This window comes from Cloeon dipterum, chromosome 2, assembly GCF_949628265.1.
Source record: "Cloeon dipterum chromosome 2, ieCloDipt1.1, whole genome shotgun sequence".
Classification (NCBI taxonomy): Eukaryota; Metazoa; Arthropoda; class Insecta; order Ephemeroptera; family Baetidae; genus Cloeon; species Cloeon dipterum.
This window is the reverse complement of record NC_088787.1, coordinates 25,508,033-25,526,770: the sequence shown is the minus strand read 5'-3', so window position 1 is coordinate 25,526,770 and position 18,738 is coordinate 25,508,033. Positions and strand designations below refer to the sequence as shown.

Here is an 18,738-nt window from a genome sequence, read left to right as displayed (position 1 = left end):
AGATGAAGACCCATGAAGACCAAGAATTATTAGAGCTCTTTTCACGTGTATTCCCGCCTCCTGCCTGATTTTTCCTCCCCTCTCCGCGAGATGCCATTCGGCCAGCTGAGCCTTATCTCGGCAGGAGTGACACGAACGCGTTAGAGGGGATGAATAAAAACTCCGCGAGCTCCCTCTTAACACTAGCTTTAGCACTGCGCAATTTTGACTTTCGCGGGATGCCGGTTAACCCCCACCATCACCGTTCGCATCCCTTCTGCCGCGATTTAGCAGCTAGCCAGTCGGGTTTCAAGGAATGGCCGCCTCCAGCGAAGAATCGGCGACTACTACTTTTGAATCGGTAATTGGCGTCGGCTGCTCGCACAAGTGATTGAATTTTCCGGTGTGATCGCATTTATTGCCAGTGGTTGGACGTGTTCCGCGATTAATCTAACCGCCCGCACAGACACGACCGCGAAAACAGATTTCACACGCCTCAACACCGTGGAGATTACCTTCCTCTATTCACTCACACACTCTCGATTCTAGGAGAAAAACCTGCAAATGCTCACAGATTGGCCATTCAATTTGCTGGTTCTTCGAGCTACTTGTACCGAGGTAAATTTCGTCTTTCTCGCCTCCGTAGCAGTAGTTTTCCCGGCTGTACAATTGCCAATTTTCCCTCTGAAATTTTATATATATAAACACCCGCTGGTATTTTTCGGCGGCCCGCCCCCTTTTCACGTTGGTTTAACCTTATTGAATGACCTCAAGAAGTCATTGGCACAATTGGCAGCAATCCACTTGATTTTGATTTCGTGTACAGTGCTTCTTGTACCGCAATCAATTCAATTTTTAATATTCCACCGTTGCATCAGTAGCTATAATATGTATTATTTTTCGTCTCAAATCTTATGTATTTATTAATGACCATCTCATCGATCGTAAATAATGCCTCTTTTTCGTTTTTTCCGTGTGATTAATGCAATTTTAATTTTCCTCTGTTATTTTAATTTTGTTTTCAGCTGCAGTTTTAATTATTTTAGCCTGAGCTAAATAATCTCGAATTCTAAACCGCTGGGAATTTTGTCTGGAATTTAAATAATGGTCAGTTAAACAAGATTCGTTTGCTTTGGTTTTGGTATCACGATCATTCTCTATCTCATCGCTTTATTTGCTTTGTGAAAAGTCGTTCAAAAGTTGACTGTTCTTCACACTGGGCCGCTGGTTCGAGAACAAACTCGATAAAAAGTGCCTCTGCCTGGTCTATCTTGTTTCTCACTGGTCCTAGACAAACATCAATTTGTTTTGGACTGGGAAAGCATAATATCCTTATCTTAGTGAGTATTCATCAGCTCACCCCGCTGCCTTCGCCCCTCATTTCTTTGTATTTACTTCCATCTTCACCTCACTTACTTATAGTGGCTGTTTGCACTTCTGCTTTTTCCTCGTCAACACTTTCAATGCAACCAGATCCATGTTGCAACGAAAGGGAATAACAATCAACGTCATTGGACAATCACGAGCCTCCCTCTCGTCAATTTATCCGCTCTGCACTTCATTCAATATTCATTCGCCTGCTGTGACGTTGATTTGAATTTCACTCAAAGCATCTCGTTTTCAAGCGTCACTCGATAGTTTTTCTGTAGCGAAAAACATACTCGTGTCCATTATGTGGAAAAAAGATGAATAGAATGTTGCTCTTCCCCTTATATAGGGACTCGGATTTTCCTTAATTTTCACAAAGGAATCATTAACAGGTGTGTGAAATGAAAACTTGAACTTATCTCACTATTTTAAGTAAATAATTGAATTTATGGATTTATTTTTAATTGGAAATAATCATTTAAATTATGTTTCACCTCCAATTAACTTTTTAAAGACGTGTTTTAAACGCAAAAAATTATATTTATATCATTACACCTCAAAACAGAAGACATTAATTGATCAAAAATTCTATAATAAGAAAACATTAAATTACTAATTTTCTTTTAAAAACTAATACAAAAGTTCAAAATGTTCACCACCACAAAGGAGAATATGTGTCAAAGCAGCAATTCAGACTGAGAAAACAATCAATCAGGTCCAGGGCTTCGGTGACACTTTCCGTGATTCCGTCGTTTTCTCCTAATGATTAGCGAATTCATCTGCTTAAAAAAGCTCGTGTGACGCATCCTCTGCTCCGCTCGGGATTTGCTCGCTCTGCACGCAGGTGGCACGTGCTCGCGGCGTGTGTGCGTACGGCGCCGAACACGTGATCGGCTCGCCGACTGCAGATCAAGGTCGCCAGGGAAAGAGAAAGGGTTACGTCACTCGCACCACGCGCCCCCGTTTCTGACTGTTTACTCCAGTTTGCGCGCGCGGATGGATTATCCGTCGATCGCTTTGCTTACGTTGACATTCCGCACTCGCACGTGCGGTGCAAGGCCGGTCGATGACCTTGCTGCGACTGGCTGACCTGTTGCTGCCATATCTTGTTGATCAATGACCGCTTACCGGAAGCCTAACGCGTTAATTGTTGACCAGGGACCAAATAGGAGTGTATTTTGCTGATCAGAAATAAAAAATCGTATAAACATGGGTTTGGGTTGTAGTTTTCGGCCAAAAAAACTGTACTTTTGAAAATTAAAAATAATGTAAAGTGTGACGGTGAAAATTACTATGGATTTGAATTATTTTTGTATATCACTTAATTATTTTAACTTTTGGGATTATTAGCTGTTGGTGACAATGTCTTATCTTTCATCAAAGTTCTTGCAAATTCCTTTTTGTGCTAAAAAACGGAAGAAATTCACGAGGTCTAATTTAGTACAATTTACTCGATTGCTTGTGAAATCTCACAAGTTCCTACTATATAATAATTGCTTAGTTAATCTCGGATTTTCATGGAACCTATGATAAGCAGAAAAACGGCCTAGTGCATTCCACATTATAACAAATCATGATATCTAAGAAAAAAATAATAGGGGGTTCCACATTTTTTGTTTGCTAAACCACATTCGTTTTTCTCGCGTGGATTTTTGAACTGCCTCCAATTATCTTGTTTTTTTACCAACAAATTCCATCGAAATAGACTTGACCTTCATTTGGAGTACTTAACCTTGAAAAAGGAACCTCCTTTTTGTCTTAGCAATTTTCTGGCACTATAAAGAAGGAAAAAGCTAGGATTTAAGAGAATAGATAAAATAAACATTTAATTGTTAGTTCACGTAATGTTTTATTTCCACGGAGCAAATTTTCTGATGACAAAATAATATTAACATTTTTCTATTCATATAATCAATTTTTAAAATATAATGAAAAACCGACCGTGTAACCGACCGATTTTTTTCGTTATATACTTACATGCATTGGGAATATCATCTATGTACTAAACACAAAGTCCTTCTCGCGTAATGACGAAGACATCAAACATTGGAAGCTTTTGGCACACTAAAAATAAATGTCAGCCGAGCCAACATATTGCAAATGCACGTGTCTGGCCTCTTTTGTGCACTTGACCAATTTGACTAATTTTGTAGTTAGACAAACATGTTTGCCGCGCCGATTATGAAAGTCGTTTCTTAATTAATTTGCGCCTGAGCGTTGGTTACTTTAAAAATAAAGTTTCTCTTACAATGCACACCGAGCGTTTGCGTTTTTAACAAGTGCTCTTAAGCAAACATATTTTGCCTACAAGCTAACACCAAACCGTGTTTCCATCAGATGTGATGATATAGTTTTATATAAAATCGATTAATAACGTCAACAGCTGAAAGCATCACATTTTAATTTCAGGCAAATTATTTACGAAATGCAGACTGCAGAAACTACGGAAACGACCTTTCGTTCATTTAATTCGCTTTTTGGCCAAATTCAAGACATGTACAATTTTAGCATTCCAAATTATTAAATAAAGTTTAGAACCGAAAATCGAGAAAATCCCCAGATGTGCCTGATTTGCTCTCCTCAGGCCCGTGCCCCTTTCCTCGGTTTCTCGTTTTTTACTTTGGCGCCACTTTGCGGCCGCCATCGAAACATCGATAGACATTAGACACCAAATACGCACCGGCTACCCTGATTTTTAGAGATTCTTGAGCATTACCCTGGCAGTGGTGTGCACCGGCCCTGGTCTCAAGGTGCAGCCCGAGTAGTCCTCGTACCTGAGCTCGCGCAGCACGCGGAATCCGAGCCGCTCAAACGTCTTCTTGCTGAACTCGCCGGTCGTGTCGGCTGTGACGGCCTTCAGGCCGCGTTGGCGTGCACGTTCCTCCGTGGTGCGGACTAGCTCGGCCGCGATGCCCCGTCCTGAAAAGTGCCGCTCCACGTTTAACACCAGGAGAGAGAGGCTACCCGCGTCCTCCTAAAACAGTTGTAAATTTAACAAATTAAACAGATAAATTGCAATATAAATTGGTAGCCGGTAGAAAAAAAAATATAATTTTTTTAGGGCTGTTCAACAGTTGCTTGATTACTTTTTATACACGCTTCAATTGGTTTAAAATATGGATTGCTTCAATATTTATAGGAATCTCACTGGAAAAGAGCCAAATATTATTATTTAAAATAATATTGTTGATAGCCCTTGATAAAAAATATCACGGAAGTTTCAATAACAGATGAAAAACATTTTGTGGGAAAATAATTCAAAGCTGAGTTCGTGTTGGAAAAGAAAACATTTGATTTAGGGCTACCAGAGGGAGCAGTATTATTTGTCATTTTTCTTTGTGAAGGAAAATTGCTTTCTCAATTTCTCTGTAACGAGTGCAGGGAGAGAGTATTGTTATAAGTTTGGCCATAATCACGGCGCCGACCGTTGCAGTGGCCATAGAAGCTGCACATTAATGAATACTGTTTGTGAGGTGGACCACATGCTGGAAAAATAACACTAATGGAACTTCCTTGGGTATCTATGACCGTGTTTTTCGTTTTGTTATTTCTGCAATTTAAATTAATTGACGTCAAACGTCCATTAATTTTTGAATGTGTTTCTCTATGTCGTGGACCAAAATCGCGAGCATAGGCAAGCGACATAAAAATATCCCTTTCGTCTGACTGTTAGCTGTGTTTCATTAGTGCTATGGAACACGCTAACAGAACTTCATTTAGTGAAAGCAATGGATTTAAGAAAAAAGTTCGAGTCCAGCTATCTGCAATAGTGTATTCGTATTCCTCCCTATACTTAAATTATTGCGTTATTAGTATGCGTTATTATTGTTATTTATGAGACGAAATTGAAAATGTTTATTGGCTGGGAGATAAATTTTAAAATGGGATTGAAACTTCCTTATAGGAAATCACTTACATCAAGCCCAATGTGAAGGTCGGCGAGGAACTGGGCGACGGCCATCGCTTTGGTGTCTCGTTGGGGCTGCAATGCGGCCATCAGGGGTGAATCGTGTGAGTGGCCTTCAACGAGGTGACACAAGGCGACTCCCACCACCCGGCCACTCTCGGCCTCGACGGCCACCGATGAGAGGCCGGCCCGTGCGATGGGCCGCACGAAGGCCGGCAGCCAGTGATGCACGTCCTCAGGGGTGCGCACCCCGGCGGCTATTCCAAGCGGCTCCTCGCGGAAAAACGAGTGCAGCAAAAGCTGCATGACCTCGTCTCCATGCTCCTCGCCCAGCGGCTCGTACCGAACCTGCAAAAAATGAAATTTTAACTCACTTTTAAACCCGCTGAAAGTCAAAATGTGGTTTTGCAAGAGTTTTAGCGTTTTCACTGCTACATGGGGGTGAACAGTTTTCCCTTTCCAAATAAAAACGCGATCACGGTTTGATTTTATGACGAAAAAAGTCGATTTGATGCCGTGTGGAACGAATGAGCACCCAGAGAGCGGCTCTCTCGGCGTAATAGTGCAGGCATCGGCATAAATTATTTCGGCTCACCGGCTGTTCGAGGTTGGCCCGGCTGCTGTCTGCTCCGGTGCACGAATCGGGCATGATCTCGCGGCATAGCACCCCCGGTACCTGGGTCGCCTCCATCAGTTGCTCCTCGGCACCTGCTGGGTCTGCTCGTGGCTCGCCGCGGCGGCCAACCCACCACGGGCCTGCAAAGGTGGAAACCTTAATTAATTTTATAATTATCGATGCGTATAGACTTGACAATCGCACATAAATTGTTTTCATGGGAACAAGCAAATTTTTTTTTATTTTGAGCAATCAAGCAAATAATAATTATCACGGGTGCGAAGACCAAAAAATCAATATCAGCCTTCTATATACATGTTTTGAAACTAATCGGTCTATTTCTCTTGATAACCATTTTGTAATATTAATACCCTTATCAATGAATCCATATATCGTTTTCAATATTTATTCAAACAGAAAGCAGTTGAAAATATTCCAAATACGAGGGTAGTTTTCAATTTTTGAGTAAATCTATAATGAAATATGACCCGCTCTGGAGTTTGCGATCTGATAGCGTGCCAAATTTCCCGCTAACAAGTGATTAAGCCGAAGCGTCTTCACTCTGCCGAGCACTCTTATAAGAATAATAATCTTATCAAGAAGCGTGTCGCGCTTTTTATCGCGCTCGCGACACACGAGACGAGGTGTAATTTAGCCGAGCGCTCATTGATTTTGGCGTAAAGCTAGGTTCTCTGGCCGGTCGCCGCTTGGTTCCGAGTGTGGGCGCCGGTCTGCGGTGGTAATAGAGCTAGCCACGGAGTCGTCAGCCGCCTCAGTTCTCTAGGCCAATCGGAATATGAGCAGTTACACCCGCAGGATCAAGTCGTGGGCTCAGGTATTGCGCCCGCCAGTCCACCCACCCGCCCTCCCGCAATTTGCTCTCCGCGCGGCCTTTTCTTCTCTCTTTCTCGCTCGCTACTTGATGCCTCCTTCAATGCTCTCTCGCTGAACGATTAAGAGAGCGAATTTCGCGTGAACCCAGAGGCTGGTTGGAGCTGGAGCTTTTGGAAGCACATAATAGGTCATTCGGTCCGAACGAATAGGGCGTCGTCTTCATTTTTCTATTTTCAGCCCGCTCCATAAGGCTGCTCCACAGCAGAGTTGATGAAATGCCCATCCAATTCGGTTTTTAATTTATCAGAAAATAACAGCAGCTGTTAAATGTGAAGCTTCCGCAAATTCGATTAAAAAACGACAAATTAAAATGCTATAAATAACTCGACAGGATTTCAGCTTTTAGCGTTCCATGCGACTTTTTTAATCCCCCTTTTTCATCCGCCGGGAGGCAAGAGTATTCAACGCGCTTTTAATCAGATCAACTCTTTCCCGCAGTTCCACTCCATTGGCGTTTTCCCACACGTCGCTTACTCATTTGGGTTAGAAATTTTGATTTAAATTCACAATTCACGTCCCGATACAGTCTGCAAAAGCGCTTTCCGTCTTTCTTTCGCTTAAGAGTTGGCGAGCGTATAATGGCAATAATAATAGTTTGAGAATCGATTTTGCAGCTAGCGAAAGCAAGTCGGTCAATTGTCTGGCGGGTTGGCAGGAGAAAACCAACAAGTAGATTCCTGCGCGCCCTGCCGCGAATTCCAGCACCCCGTTCGTGCTCTGTTTATCTCTTTCTCTCTCTCTCGCTCTCTTTGACGACACACTGGATGTGAGTGAGAGGGTGAATTCGGCGGCATCCGTCTTGTATCGATCTCGCTCTGTGCCCGGCCGGCACTTTTGGCATTCTTTCTCGTTTGGCATGCCCGTTTCATCGCAAGTGAGCATTTTATGTATTACGCGCCTCCGCACGAGCAGAGTATGGATTTATCGCGGGGAATGCGACGATGACGACGAGTCCCTGTAAATGTCTTGTTTACCCACCGTCCACATCGCGATGTTCAATTTGCGACATAACTATGCCAATTGCACCGGATTCAAAAGCGAAATGTTAAAGGAGTTGATTGAGCAGGCTTCGCATTTTTTTTATTCTCAATCTCGGAGAGAACAAGAAGCTTCCTTTTTGTTTTTCGGTCTGTCGAGAATCCCGCAGGCTCTTGACGGTTCTTTTGTGGAATATTTTCTCTCTTTCAAGATGAAAGGACTTAGAAGTCGCTTTGAAAAAATACTGCACAACATTCGGTTTTTGCGATAATTCCGTCTAAAAGCCACCCTCGTCGGCATGATTATGAAAAAATGCCACCTTGTGACATAAACTGACTTTGTACAATTTTGTCTTCGAAATTAAGCAAGCTTAGTATAACGCCTCTGCTTTAATCGCGACCATCACAACCCCGCAGCATTGGCTTAATAACTCAATATTCCACATGAACGAGCGTTTTATGCAACCCGCGCGTCATCTGCGCGTTCGCTTTGCCTAACACCTGGTTCTCCAAGCGTGAAATTCGAATTAGATCGATTCATCCTATCTGATGACACTATTGTTTTTTGCCTCGCACCGCCGCCAAATAAAATTCTCGAATTCCTCCAAACAGCGGCGGGGGCGGTAAATCAAGTGGCGTCTCTCGAACAATAAAAAGCGGCTCTCAGTGCGACATCTCGAGAGATCAAAAGCGAAATAACTTCTCCGTCGACTTCATGAAGGGCCTATTTTTATTTTTAGAGCAAAATGGAAAGCCGGCAGATCGAAGGGAAGAATATTTCCGCCGGTGGTGCGGAAAACGGTGTCTTCGCGTGATTAATCTCTCCGTGGCCCACGCAGAAACAGTCGCAGCTAATTAATTTTACTGCAAAACTTGTCCGTCGTGCTGCATACGTAGTTTGATTAATTGACACGATGCCGCAAGAAAATAAACAGCGCCTCGGAACGTCCCCTTTAACGGCTTTGGCGTAGATGCTCTACGGGGTGAAATTTTATTCTCATAAATAATTCGGTTGCTGGCGAAACGGATCCGACCGGTCGTGAATTTGTAACAAAATGAATTGCTTTTTCTCTCGGCTGCCGCCCATTTTTCTTGCTGCCTCTTTCTCCCTTCATTTATGGAGGTAAAAAAATACGCCACCGTCATGAATTTGATGAAATGAACTCTAAAGGCGAGCTGCATCGATCAAAGAATTACAATTTTCCACCGGTTGGCTAGACGGCAAGATCTCCGAAATGAATCAAAACTGCGACTGAAAAAATCTGGAGAGGAGATTTTGTTCCCTTCTCTCCCCGCGAACGTGATTAAAATGTCAAAAGTTAAGGGTGTTTCCACCTCAAAACACGAATCCCCGCGAATCACGGCCTCGTTCAGACGCCGCGGGGCCAGCACGACCTGGGGTCAGGGCTAGGGAAGGGCGCTTACCCTGCCACGAGTACCAGCAGCAGCCCAACAGCCTGTACAACGAGTTGAGGCTGGTGTCCACCATGGGCGAGCGGGGCAGAGAGACAGTTGCTATGGTTACTACTATGTTACTATCAGCGAGTGTCGGCGGCCGGCGGCAGCCACCCTCGCGCTGCTCTCTCGCCCGCCTGCTCTGCGCTCCTTCTCCAAACAACAAGAACCAAGGCCTTCTCTAATATAGGTCTTAACCAGGGCTGGGCATGGGTATTGAGCAAATTTTTCCGTGTCCGGTTTTTTGCGTTTTTTTGCTCATGAAAAATTTCATTAAAAATGTTTAAAAACTCAAAAAGTCAACAAAAACCAAAAAACTATTCCCTCTCCATATAGGGCATTTATTCTATAATATAACCATGAGATGCAAAAAACCGCACAAAACTGGTAAATACCGCAAAAAAACAGCACTGCAAGTTTGGGAAACTCCCTGGGAGATACCTAGCCCTAGTCTCAACTGGATGTGGTAGATAGCTAAATGTATCAAAACAAAAGTGTTTTTTGGCCTTGGATTTCGGTTTATGATTGTAGGGAAGCCCAAAATTTAAACACAGTTGTGAACCACATTTCTGTTTTATTTCTCAAAACTCTAATTCAAATTGCTGAACCAAATACAACTGTTTAAAGTTAAAATTTCACCTTTAAGCTTGTAACTTAAAAAATTCAGAAATTAACTGCATTACTTGCCCTTGCGAAAATTAAACAAATAGTTAAAAATGTAATAAATGAATAAATCCAAATATAACAATATCCAGTGCCAAGAACGTTTTGCAATTCGTCGGCGTCAAACCGTCGGAGAGCCACTCCAGCCCCCGCGGAAGACGGCTTCGGTGGCTACCGTGTCTGGCGCACGCGCGCCCCTTCCCCCGTGCCCCCTGCCGACCGGCTCACCTCGGGGGTTGGTGCGAACCTGCCGTCGGGGCGGCGGTGCTCATGCTCACTGTGTGACGCCGTCCACGCACTCACCCCCATCGATCCCCCGCGCCCCCGAAGCGCCCCTCCGCGACCGAGAGGACCCCGCGTTACTGGCCCGCGCTAATTGCATTTCGAGCGCCTTTGACGCTCTTAATTGCTGCCGCGGGAACTTTCGGGGCCTGTGGCGCGTTGAAGGTGGAAGCTTGAAATGGGATAAATATATTCATGGGATTCTGTCAGTGAGCTCGATGCTGCATATAAATATTAGTGCTCTTCAGATGTCAGTTAACAGCGAAGAATATTGTATGAGCGTCCTTGGGTAGGCGATAATATTTTTACCACTATAAAAAGAGGACATTTATTGATCAAAAAGGTTTAAGTCCTGGTCATTCCGAAGAAAAATTATTATAAGGCTTATGTTTTAAAATAAAGCGCGTCAAAATAAAAAAATACAAAACAAGCGGGAAATGTCAAAATGCAGATAATGACATTTTTGTCAATGTTTCAGCACTGTTTGATACACTTAAAAGTGAAATAAGATATTTTCCACTTACTATTAATTAAACTACTTCTTGTGGTGTGAAGAACGATATTTCATGCTAGATGCCTTCCAGTCGTTTGAGCGAAATTTAAATAATTAGGTTCTATACTAACGGATGCTTAACCGCAGAGAAAGAACCCAAATGAAATGAAAGTCAACCGCAAGTAGCGGTGGCGGCTCTGAGACACGAAGAAATTCGATACCCAAACAGCAGAGGACACTTTGCTGAAAATCCAATCCGTTCTCTTTTCCGTTTTTTCCTCGTTACTCCTCTTCTTGTTGTCTCGTTTCAAACGAGAGCCGGAATTTGTTTTGGTTACGCTGGTTTCGCACACAATGGTCCAGACAAGACACAAAAGAGTGCAAATGAGCATGCAAAACAATATTCATTTCGTTCGCTGAGCTCGCTCGGCTTCCTCGTTTGCTTTGCACACGAGTGTTGTGTGTATGCCGAGCCCATTTATCCGCTCATCCATCCATCCATCCAAAGGCCTCATTTTCATGGTACTGACATTTTGTCCTAACAATGAAGAGTGATGTGTGTTTTTGTCTCATATCCCCCTTTTGTTACTCTTCGCATGCCTTTGTGTTCTATCAGCCCATGAGTAATTCTCTTGCCAATTTTCTTCTCAGCTCTGCATTCTCCTGATTTTTTTGCGCTTCGCCCATAAATCTTCTAGCAGCAAAGTATTTCCCCAATACACTTGGCATCAAAATCAATACGTTGCTTGGTTTATTTTCAAATTGCGGGAAAATAATTTCTGCATGGAAGGGAATTTTCCTCTCATAATTCATTGGAGTGAAAATTCGTTTTGGTGCTCTTGGGATTGGGGGATTGCGGTGTTTACCCCCTTGTGAGTTTGCTAAAGTACTAACTGCGTCATTATGAATATTTCAGGGCGGTGGTTTCCTGAAACGAGCCAACACTGAGAAGCTTCATGAAATCTTCAACAAGGTAATTAATTCGAACTCTTTGGTGAACAATGCATTCTAAAAAAAAAACTTGCAGTATGCGTCCAAGGAGGTGGAGGGCGAAAAATATATGACCCCCACGGATTTCATCCGTGGGTTCCTAGGTCTCTTCCCTGACAGCAACTACAACGAGGAGTCGGTCGGCTTGCTCGGTGGAATTATTGACACCAGCAAAGATGGGTAATGTTGATCAAAACCACCAGGAGATAGATCCTTCAGTTGAAAATTATTTTTAAAATATTTTCCTGCTGCTTATAAAAGCTTTTATATTCAGTGCACAATGTTATAGTAAATAAATTTTGTCCTGACTTAAAATTATGAAACTAAATTTTTCTTAAGAACTCACCATTTGGGTAATTATTTGTTGGATGTAAAGATGATTTTTGCTATTAAAATTCCTTGAATCTGTATAAAGCTTTTCAATGAGAGGAAACTGATAGGCTACAATGATTTTAATTACTAATCTACCATTGAGATCATCTATTCATGTTTTAATGTAATCTTTTTTTAAATCAGGCTCATTTCATTCCCTGAGTTCCACGCCTTCGAGGGGTTGCTGTGTGTACCTGATGCGCTGTATAAGACTGCCTTCCAACTCTTTGACACCAACGGAAATGGAATGGTTGCGTTTGGTAAGCGAATCAAGAGATGATGTCCACTTAAAAATCTAACTTGCTTTTTCCTTTCAAGATGAGTTTGTTGAAGTGATAAAAAAGACAAATCTCCAGAGGCGAATTCCGTTTGACATGAATGGAGGTTTTGTCAAGCTCTACTTTGGAAAAGACAAGAAACGAGTGGTCAGCTATGCTGAGTTCAGCCAGTTTCTGCATGTAAGTTTTTTATTTATTTTAAAATTGCATTAACAAACCTCGGCTTCTCCAGGACTTTCACGAGGAGTATGCTGTTGAGGCTTTCCGCAGGTTCGATAAGGATGGAACCGGTTTTATTTCCGCTCTCGACTTTCAAGACATCATGCTCAGCATCAAGAGCCACCTATTGACGAAAGAAGTGCGAGCAAACTTGGTTGCTGTAAGTATTTAATTTCAGATTAATGTCAATAGGTTAACCTGTGTATTTCAGGCTGCTGGAGGAGGCTCTGGAGGGCACCGCGTTAGTTTCCCTTTCTTCATGGCTTTCAACTCGCTCTTGAACAACATGGAGCTCATCAAGAGAATTTACCTTAATGCCACCAACGGAAATAGGAATGCCGAAGTAACAAAAGGTATGATAAAATTTAATGCACTCTTTAGTTATGAGAACTGTTAACAATCAATTTTGATTCACAGAGGAGCTTCTCCAGTCTGCTCAAATGATGTCGCAAATCACCCCGTTAGAAGTGGACATTCTCTTCCTGTTGATTGACCTTCTCCACCAGACTGGGTAGGCAGAGTTGCTTGTCGAGTTGGTGTTTCCTTTCTGTTTGTTTTGGTGCCTCTTGAGTTTTTAGTCATGCCAGTCACGAAAATCTATTAATTCACTCTCATCATTGTCCTTTTGCCTAATAGCGTAATCATGGAAAAATTTGAAGGATCCAACTACAAATTTTGCTCCGGGTGAATATCATGACCACTTTCCTCCCATCTTCCTGTTAATAAAGGAACGAAATTTGAGTTATTCAGTTTTCCAAGTTGACTTTTTTTAGACCTTGTTCTGAAGTCACCACTGATAAAGTTTGTTCAGATGTTTTCTGAATACTAATACGATCATTCTGACTTGGCTTTACGCTCTTAATAATCATAAATCTAAACCAAAACTAAGCTTTTATTTCAATAATTTTTTTCAATTGCACTTTGTTTATTTTGGAATGGTGCACTCAATATCTATTTTTACTAACACTAGGTCATTTCTCATTTGTACACTTTATCTCTATCTCTGATTTTCATTTATTAAATTTGTAGTTTTATGTCTTGCTCTTTATATGCATGCATTCACTAATAAGGGACATCAGGAAACGAAACTCCTCTCATTTGCTTCTCTTCTCAGGCCTTTACAAGCAGCGTTGTTTCTTTTCACATTGGTTTTGAACCTTCCTCCTTTTTTGTAGATGACCTGTTTCTAATTGCTCAAAAACTCTTGATTTGCAGTCGCATCGTTTACAATGATTTGCAAGCCATCGCACCCGAGCAATATTTCAAACAAATTACGAAGCGCCTCGCTGAAATCAAAGCCGTTGACGTAAGTTACAAGTGGATTCAACTTCATTTCATTTAACAACCTGATTTTTTTGCATGCGTTTCACTCATCCACATAACAGTCCATTCACGATCCAAATCAATTAATCGCTCCAGTTCTGCAAACTGTAAGCAACTGGATTTTGTTCCCCCATATGGTTGTGTAGAGTTGCTTATTTGATTTTTATCACCTATCGTGACGTTCAAATAAACCCCTTTTCATGAGATTAAGACTTGAAATATTCATATATAATATTGGATTAATATCTAACTCTGGATCTATGGAATTACAGAGGCCTGAAGACAGAAGTTTAGTAACCATGTTTCTGGAGAGCGGGTACAGATTCACCCTTGGTTCCATCGGTGGAGGTATGCACTTGGTTATAAATATTTTTGTATGTTTTATTGTTCAAACCCTTATTCCTCTGCAGAAATGCGGAGAGTAATGAGAAAATAAGAGAGGATTTTCTTTGTTCTGTCGTAGGAACTCTCAAGCTCAGATCTTTGGTTCCACAGTGAGTAACTATTTTTGTGTAATTTTGCAGCTGTTGGTGCTACGGCCGTTTATCCGATAGATCTGGTCAAAACGAGAATGCAGAACCAACGTGCTGGCTCCTTCATTGGTGAGCTGATGTACCGTAACAGCTTTGATTGCTGCAAGAAGGTCATCCGTCACGAGGGCTTCCTCGGTCTCTACAGAGGTCTGGTCCCACAGCTGATGGGTGTCGCTCCAGAAAAGGCCATTAAGCTGACGGTGAGAAATTAAATTTAATCTTTAGCAATCTATATTGCATTTGTTTGCTCTCTAGATGAACGACTTGGTACGCGACAAATTCATGGACAAAAACGGCAACCTTCCATTGTATGGAGAAATCATTGCTGGTGGCTGCGTGAGTATTTAAATCATTGTGCTAGGATTTGCGCATTAACGCCTTTCACAGGCTGGCGGCTCTCAAGTTATCTTCACAAACCCACTGGAAATCGTGAAAATCCGACTTCAAGTGGCAGGCGAAATAGCAACGGCCTCCAAGATCAGTGCTCTATCTGTGGTCAAGGAGTTGGGCTTCTTTGGCTTGTACAAGGTACGAATTTCTCGATAATTATTTAAGATCGAACCTAATTTCTCAATTGCAGGGTGCCAAAGCTTGTTTCCTGCGTGATATTCCGTTCAGTGCTATTTATTTCCCGGCTTATGCTCACATGAAGGTCAAACTGGCTGATGAAAATGGCTACAACCACCCGCTCTCCCTGTTGGCGGCCGGCGCTATTGCTGGCGTGCCCGCCGCCTCCCTTGTTACTCCGGCTGACGTGATCAAAACGAGGTTACAGGTACATTAATACTCCACCATACAAATATTTAAAAAAAAGCTTTGGAAAGATGTTTTTAATCCAGCACCGCCAAAACTCATGCGTCGAAAGTGATGGTATGATATAAGAAAGTTATGTCTGTCTTGCATTTTTGCTTTAAAAAATTTCCGGAGAAGTTCAAAAGAACTAAGTGGTGTTGATATTGTACTAATTTGAATCGCGAAAGTAAATTGTTGGACTAATCTAAATCAACCTAAAATATTTTGCCACAGTTAATCAAAATTGTTTTATTCCATTTTCAAGGTAGGTTAAATTCACAGCTTCTGTTTCGATCAATTTTTTGTGATTGTAGCTCAAACCTTAAAGTAACACTTACATGAGTGTTATTATTTGCTTCAGGTCGTGGCTAGAGCAGGACAAACAACATACAATGGAGTGATCGACGCGGCCAAGAAGATCTACGTAGAGGAGGGCATGAAGGCTTTCTGGAAGGGAGCCACAGGTAAAGATTTAAAGTCCTGTCTCGACCTAAGCGAAAGTGCAAACGATTTTCTTTTACTGAAACAAGAACCGCCGCCCTGTATTATCTATTTTTATCTTAGTTAGACTCGATCAAGGGCGGGTGCAAAGGTTAGATATTACAGAAAGAAATGGAAATTGTTTAGCACAATAATAATTGTGACTTTGTTCTTGTTTCTCGGCCGCGCGTCCTTTGCCTGGCCTTTTGTCCCCCTTTGCTCCGCCCTTGCCCTGTAAGTAAGGACTGCAGTTAGTTGGTTGACCGATTTGTTCTGTATTTGGCAAGACCAAAATTAACAGCCTGTTACAGCAGCTACATTCAACATCTTCATGGACGCGCGCGCATTTTACTCTCTCATTCACAAAGCGCCAGTTTTTGTTACTTGATCTTCTAGTATTATTTCGTCCATGAATCATCATCAACTGCAGATCCTCACTCTCCATTTGTTTGAATCACGCTTTAATCGCGTTGCTTTGTTTGAGACTACTGACAGATTCGTAATTTGGTTATTTTAAACTAGAATTCACCCTATTGTTATAAGCTAGCAATATTTAAGACAGAAATTTGGATTATTAGTGTTTTAAGATCTTGTTTTCTAAAGTTAGATAAAAATGCTTAAATTATCCGATAGTTTCGTTGCATTGTTTTTATTTACAATTATGAATGGTTGAAAAATCAACTAAATAATTTTACTGGTGTCAAGGCTTTATGTAATTCTTATTTTCAGAACCTTTGTTAATAGTAACTGTTTATTTTGTCCATACTGTTAACGTTCTCTAACTAAATTATATATTCTCAGCTCGAGTGTTCCGATCATCGCCGCAGTTTGGTGTCACCCTGGTGACCTACGAAGTCCTGCAGCGCTTGTTCTATGTCGACTTTGGTGGAACGTAAGTTGTCTACTCTCTTAAGCTTTGAATTTTGTTGTGATTTTAAACAACATTTGAAGTGGAAAGCAGTGTGGTATAAATTAGAACACCTTCAAATAATTTGTAGAAGGCAAAGTAAATTGTCCAGCGCACCAACTGTGTGTTTCTGTTTCCAAAAATATTAAAATTTGATTTTTACTGTGTTATGTGGTAAAGATTCTAGATATTTAAATTCATGATGTAGCTTCAATTATCAAAATATTTTGTTTCTTCGCTTTCGGATATTGTTTCTAATTTTATTTAAATCATCATATAAAAATATTTTTGATCATTTTAGACGTCCAACTGGATCGGAGCTGCAAGTGCCGACAGGCAGCCTGGCTGACGAGGTGCGCTCAACAAATCCAGACCACATCGGCGGCTACCAAGTGGCGCTGCCCATCCTCGCCGGCATCGAGACAAAGTTCGGTCTTTGTCTGCCCAAGTTCCGGATGGGCTGAGCCTACAGTATTACTCTCCTCACCGATCGCGAGCATAGTCTGTCTAATGGAGTTTTAGTTGCCACAGAGAAAAACAGAAACGATCACACCCACACAAACACACACATCTTGAGGGAGGAAGGAAGCAAGGCATCGTCATCATCCCGTCCCGCACAAATCGACGAGAACATTTTTAAAAAGTAGCTCGACCCTGATTTTAAAAATTCACTTACAAACACACACAAAAATTGCCTTGTACAAATAGAAGGGACAGTGAGTGAACTCTCAAAGAGTTGATTCTCTCCTGCTGCCAAACGAGTTGATTCTACATTTGTTTTGACCGCTGGTTCGTATAATTTTTTATCACCTACTCGTGCGGGTTGCCAAAAGCAAAAGGAAGTAGGAGCAGAACGCTTGTGGCCTCGTCACAAATCTGTCGTTTTAACTTCTCAATCTTTTAACTTAAACCTTTTGCGGTCTCTGTGACTGTAAGTAATCACGAAAATGTGGGTTTGATCTTTGTTAATTTGGAACGTGCAGGTCATGTAGTGCAATTTGTTTCCTCCATCTTGTGTTAGTTAGTTGGAGATTCAGAAGTCCTAAGACACTGTTGCAATATTTTCTGCTGTAATCATTATTTAATGCTAAAAGTTGAATCACGTTCTAGATACCCTCTGCACAACGCAGGCCGAAATACTGTGTCAGTTTGGTGAAATTACTAGAGATAATCGAATTTATTTTCATCAAACCGGATATTTAATGCTTTGAAAGCGTTTCATGACGAGCAGTCTCTTGCTCGACGCTTATTGTTATCTTTCACGTTGTTGCTGGTTTTTCCCGTAACAAACGAAATCCTTAGCCATTTCCATGCAATGAACATTTGCATTTCGTCCGCTTGCCCATAGCACACAGCAACAAATGCCTTGGTTTTCTGGGGTTTCGGTTGCCACTTAACACGAGAAGACTTCTCGCAGGCTTATCTTCAACTCCGAGACGTAAATTATTTCACTCTTTCGCTGGAGAAAGAGTTATCATCTCCAGGAAAATGGCAACCTTCGCCAGATTATTTCCTGCCTTACTTTTGTAGCTTAGACGATAGGATGCTCTTTACTTGCTTTATTTCTCAGCATTGTGTCGCCCTTCTTGCTATGACGTAATTTATTTATTTGGTTGTAAATAAATCTCATTTTCCCAAATCAAAAATACGCTTTGTTGTTGCCACAAAATGATTTTAAGATAGTGTTTAAGATGAGAATCGCTTTGCAAGCAGGTTTTTTTGTCATGGCAAGGTGTGTGACTATATATATACTACGAGAAATGGTGAAGAAGAGTTGTTGAACAGTAAATTATAAAATTAATATTATTGAATTATTTTCGAGCGAATGCCATCAGTATAGACGGAAAAATAATAATGTTTGTTTCATGTGGCTGGGTTGGAGTCATGTGTATTTTTACCAAGACGAGCTGCTGAGTAAGCAAGAAATAATAAAAGTTGAATAACAAAGTTCAAAACTGTTGTTTTGTTCATCAGACCATTATCAATGTTACCAGATTTCATATATAGATTTTCCAATTGCAAATAACTTTTTATGAGGAGAACCTATCTCGAGTCATTATAGCAATGAAGCAGAAATATTTTTTATTCAATCTTTCAAAGATGATAAATTTCATCACTCTTTGGGTTACAATTTGTGTTTACTAGAGGAATCTAATTTGATCAAGTTGTGTCATTTTCTTTGTATAATGTTCTTACTGTCCTGGTTACTC

General features: G+C 41.4%; 2 protein-coding genes across 6 annotated transcripts; one reads left to right on the top strand and one right to left on the bottom strand.

The window, feature by feature from the left end:
* The first annotated feature begins 191 nt into the window (after positions 1–191).
* On the top strand, positions 192–18,483 carry aralar1 (calcium-binding mitochondrial carrier protein aralar1). Of its 4 annotated transcripts, XM_065478916.1 has the most exons (20): positions 270–340; positions 529–597; positions 1,005–1,086; positions 11,551–11,607; positions 11,662–11,804; positions 12,141–12,256; positions 12,315–12,454; positions 12,507–12,653; positions 12,705–12,846; positions 12,911–13,004; positions 13,130–13,177; positions 13,709–13,799; positions 14,089–14,164; positions 14,341–14,549; positions 14,605–14,685; positions 14,737–14,877; positions 14,930–15,124; positions 15,503–15,605; positions 16,423–16,513; positions 16,830–18,483. In XM_065478916.1, the coding sequence occupies exons 3-20, from the start codon at positions 1,084–1,086 to the stop codon at positions 16,990–16,992; spliced, it is 2,040 nt and encodes a 679-aa protein (XP_065334988.1). In that variant the 5' UTR covers positions 270–340; positions 529–597; positions 1,005–1,083; the 3' UTR covers positions 16,993–18,483. The 4 variants fall into 4 exon arrangements, with proteins under 4 accessions (XP_065334985.1, XP_065334986.1, XP_065334988.1 ...); XM_065478913.1 differs by lacking the exon at positions 1,005–1,086 and having other exon boundaries at positions 192–340; XM_065478914.1 differs by lacking the exons at positions 1,005–1,086; positions 13,130–13,177 and having other exon boundaries at positions 192–340.
* On the bottom strand, positions 3,952–10,731 carry LOC135936191 (uncharacterized). 2 transcript variants are annotated; one of them, XM_065478928.1, is made up of 4 exons: positions 10,666–10,731; positions 5,850–6,010; positions 5,264–5,602; positions 3,952–4,321 (listed from the first exon to the last, which is right to left on the bottom strand). In XM_065478928.1, exons 2-4 carry the CDS (start codon positions 5,943–5,945, stop codon positions 4,043–4,045), a joined length of 714 nt encoding a protein of 237 aa, XP_065335000.1. In that variant the 5' UTR covers positions 5,946–6,010; positions 10,666–10,731; the 3' UTR covers positions 3,952–4,042. The 2 variants fall into 2 exon arrangements, with proteins under 2 accessions (XP_065335000.1, XP_065334999.1); XM_065478927.1 differs by lacking the exon at positions 10,666–10,731 and adding an exon at positions 9,167–9,326.
* Positions 18,484–18,738: the final 255 nt, after the last annotated feature.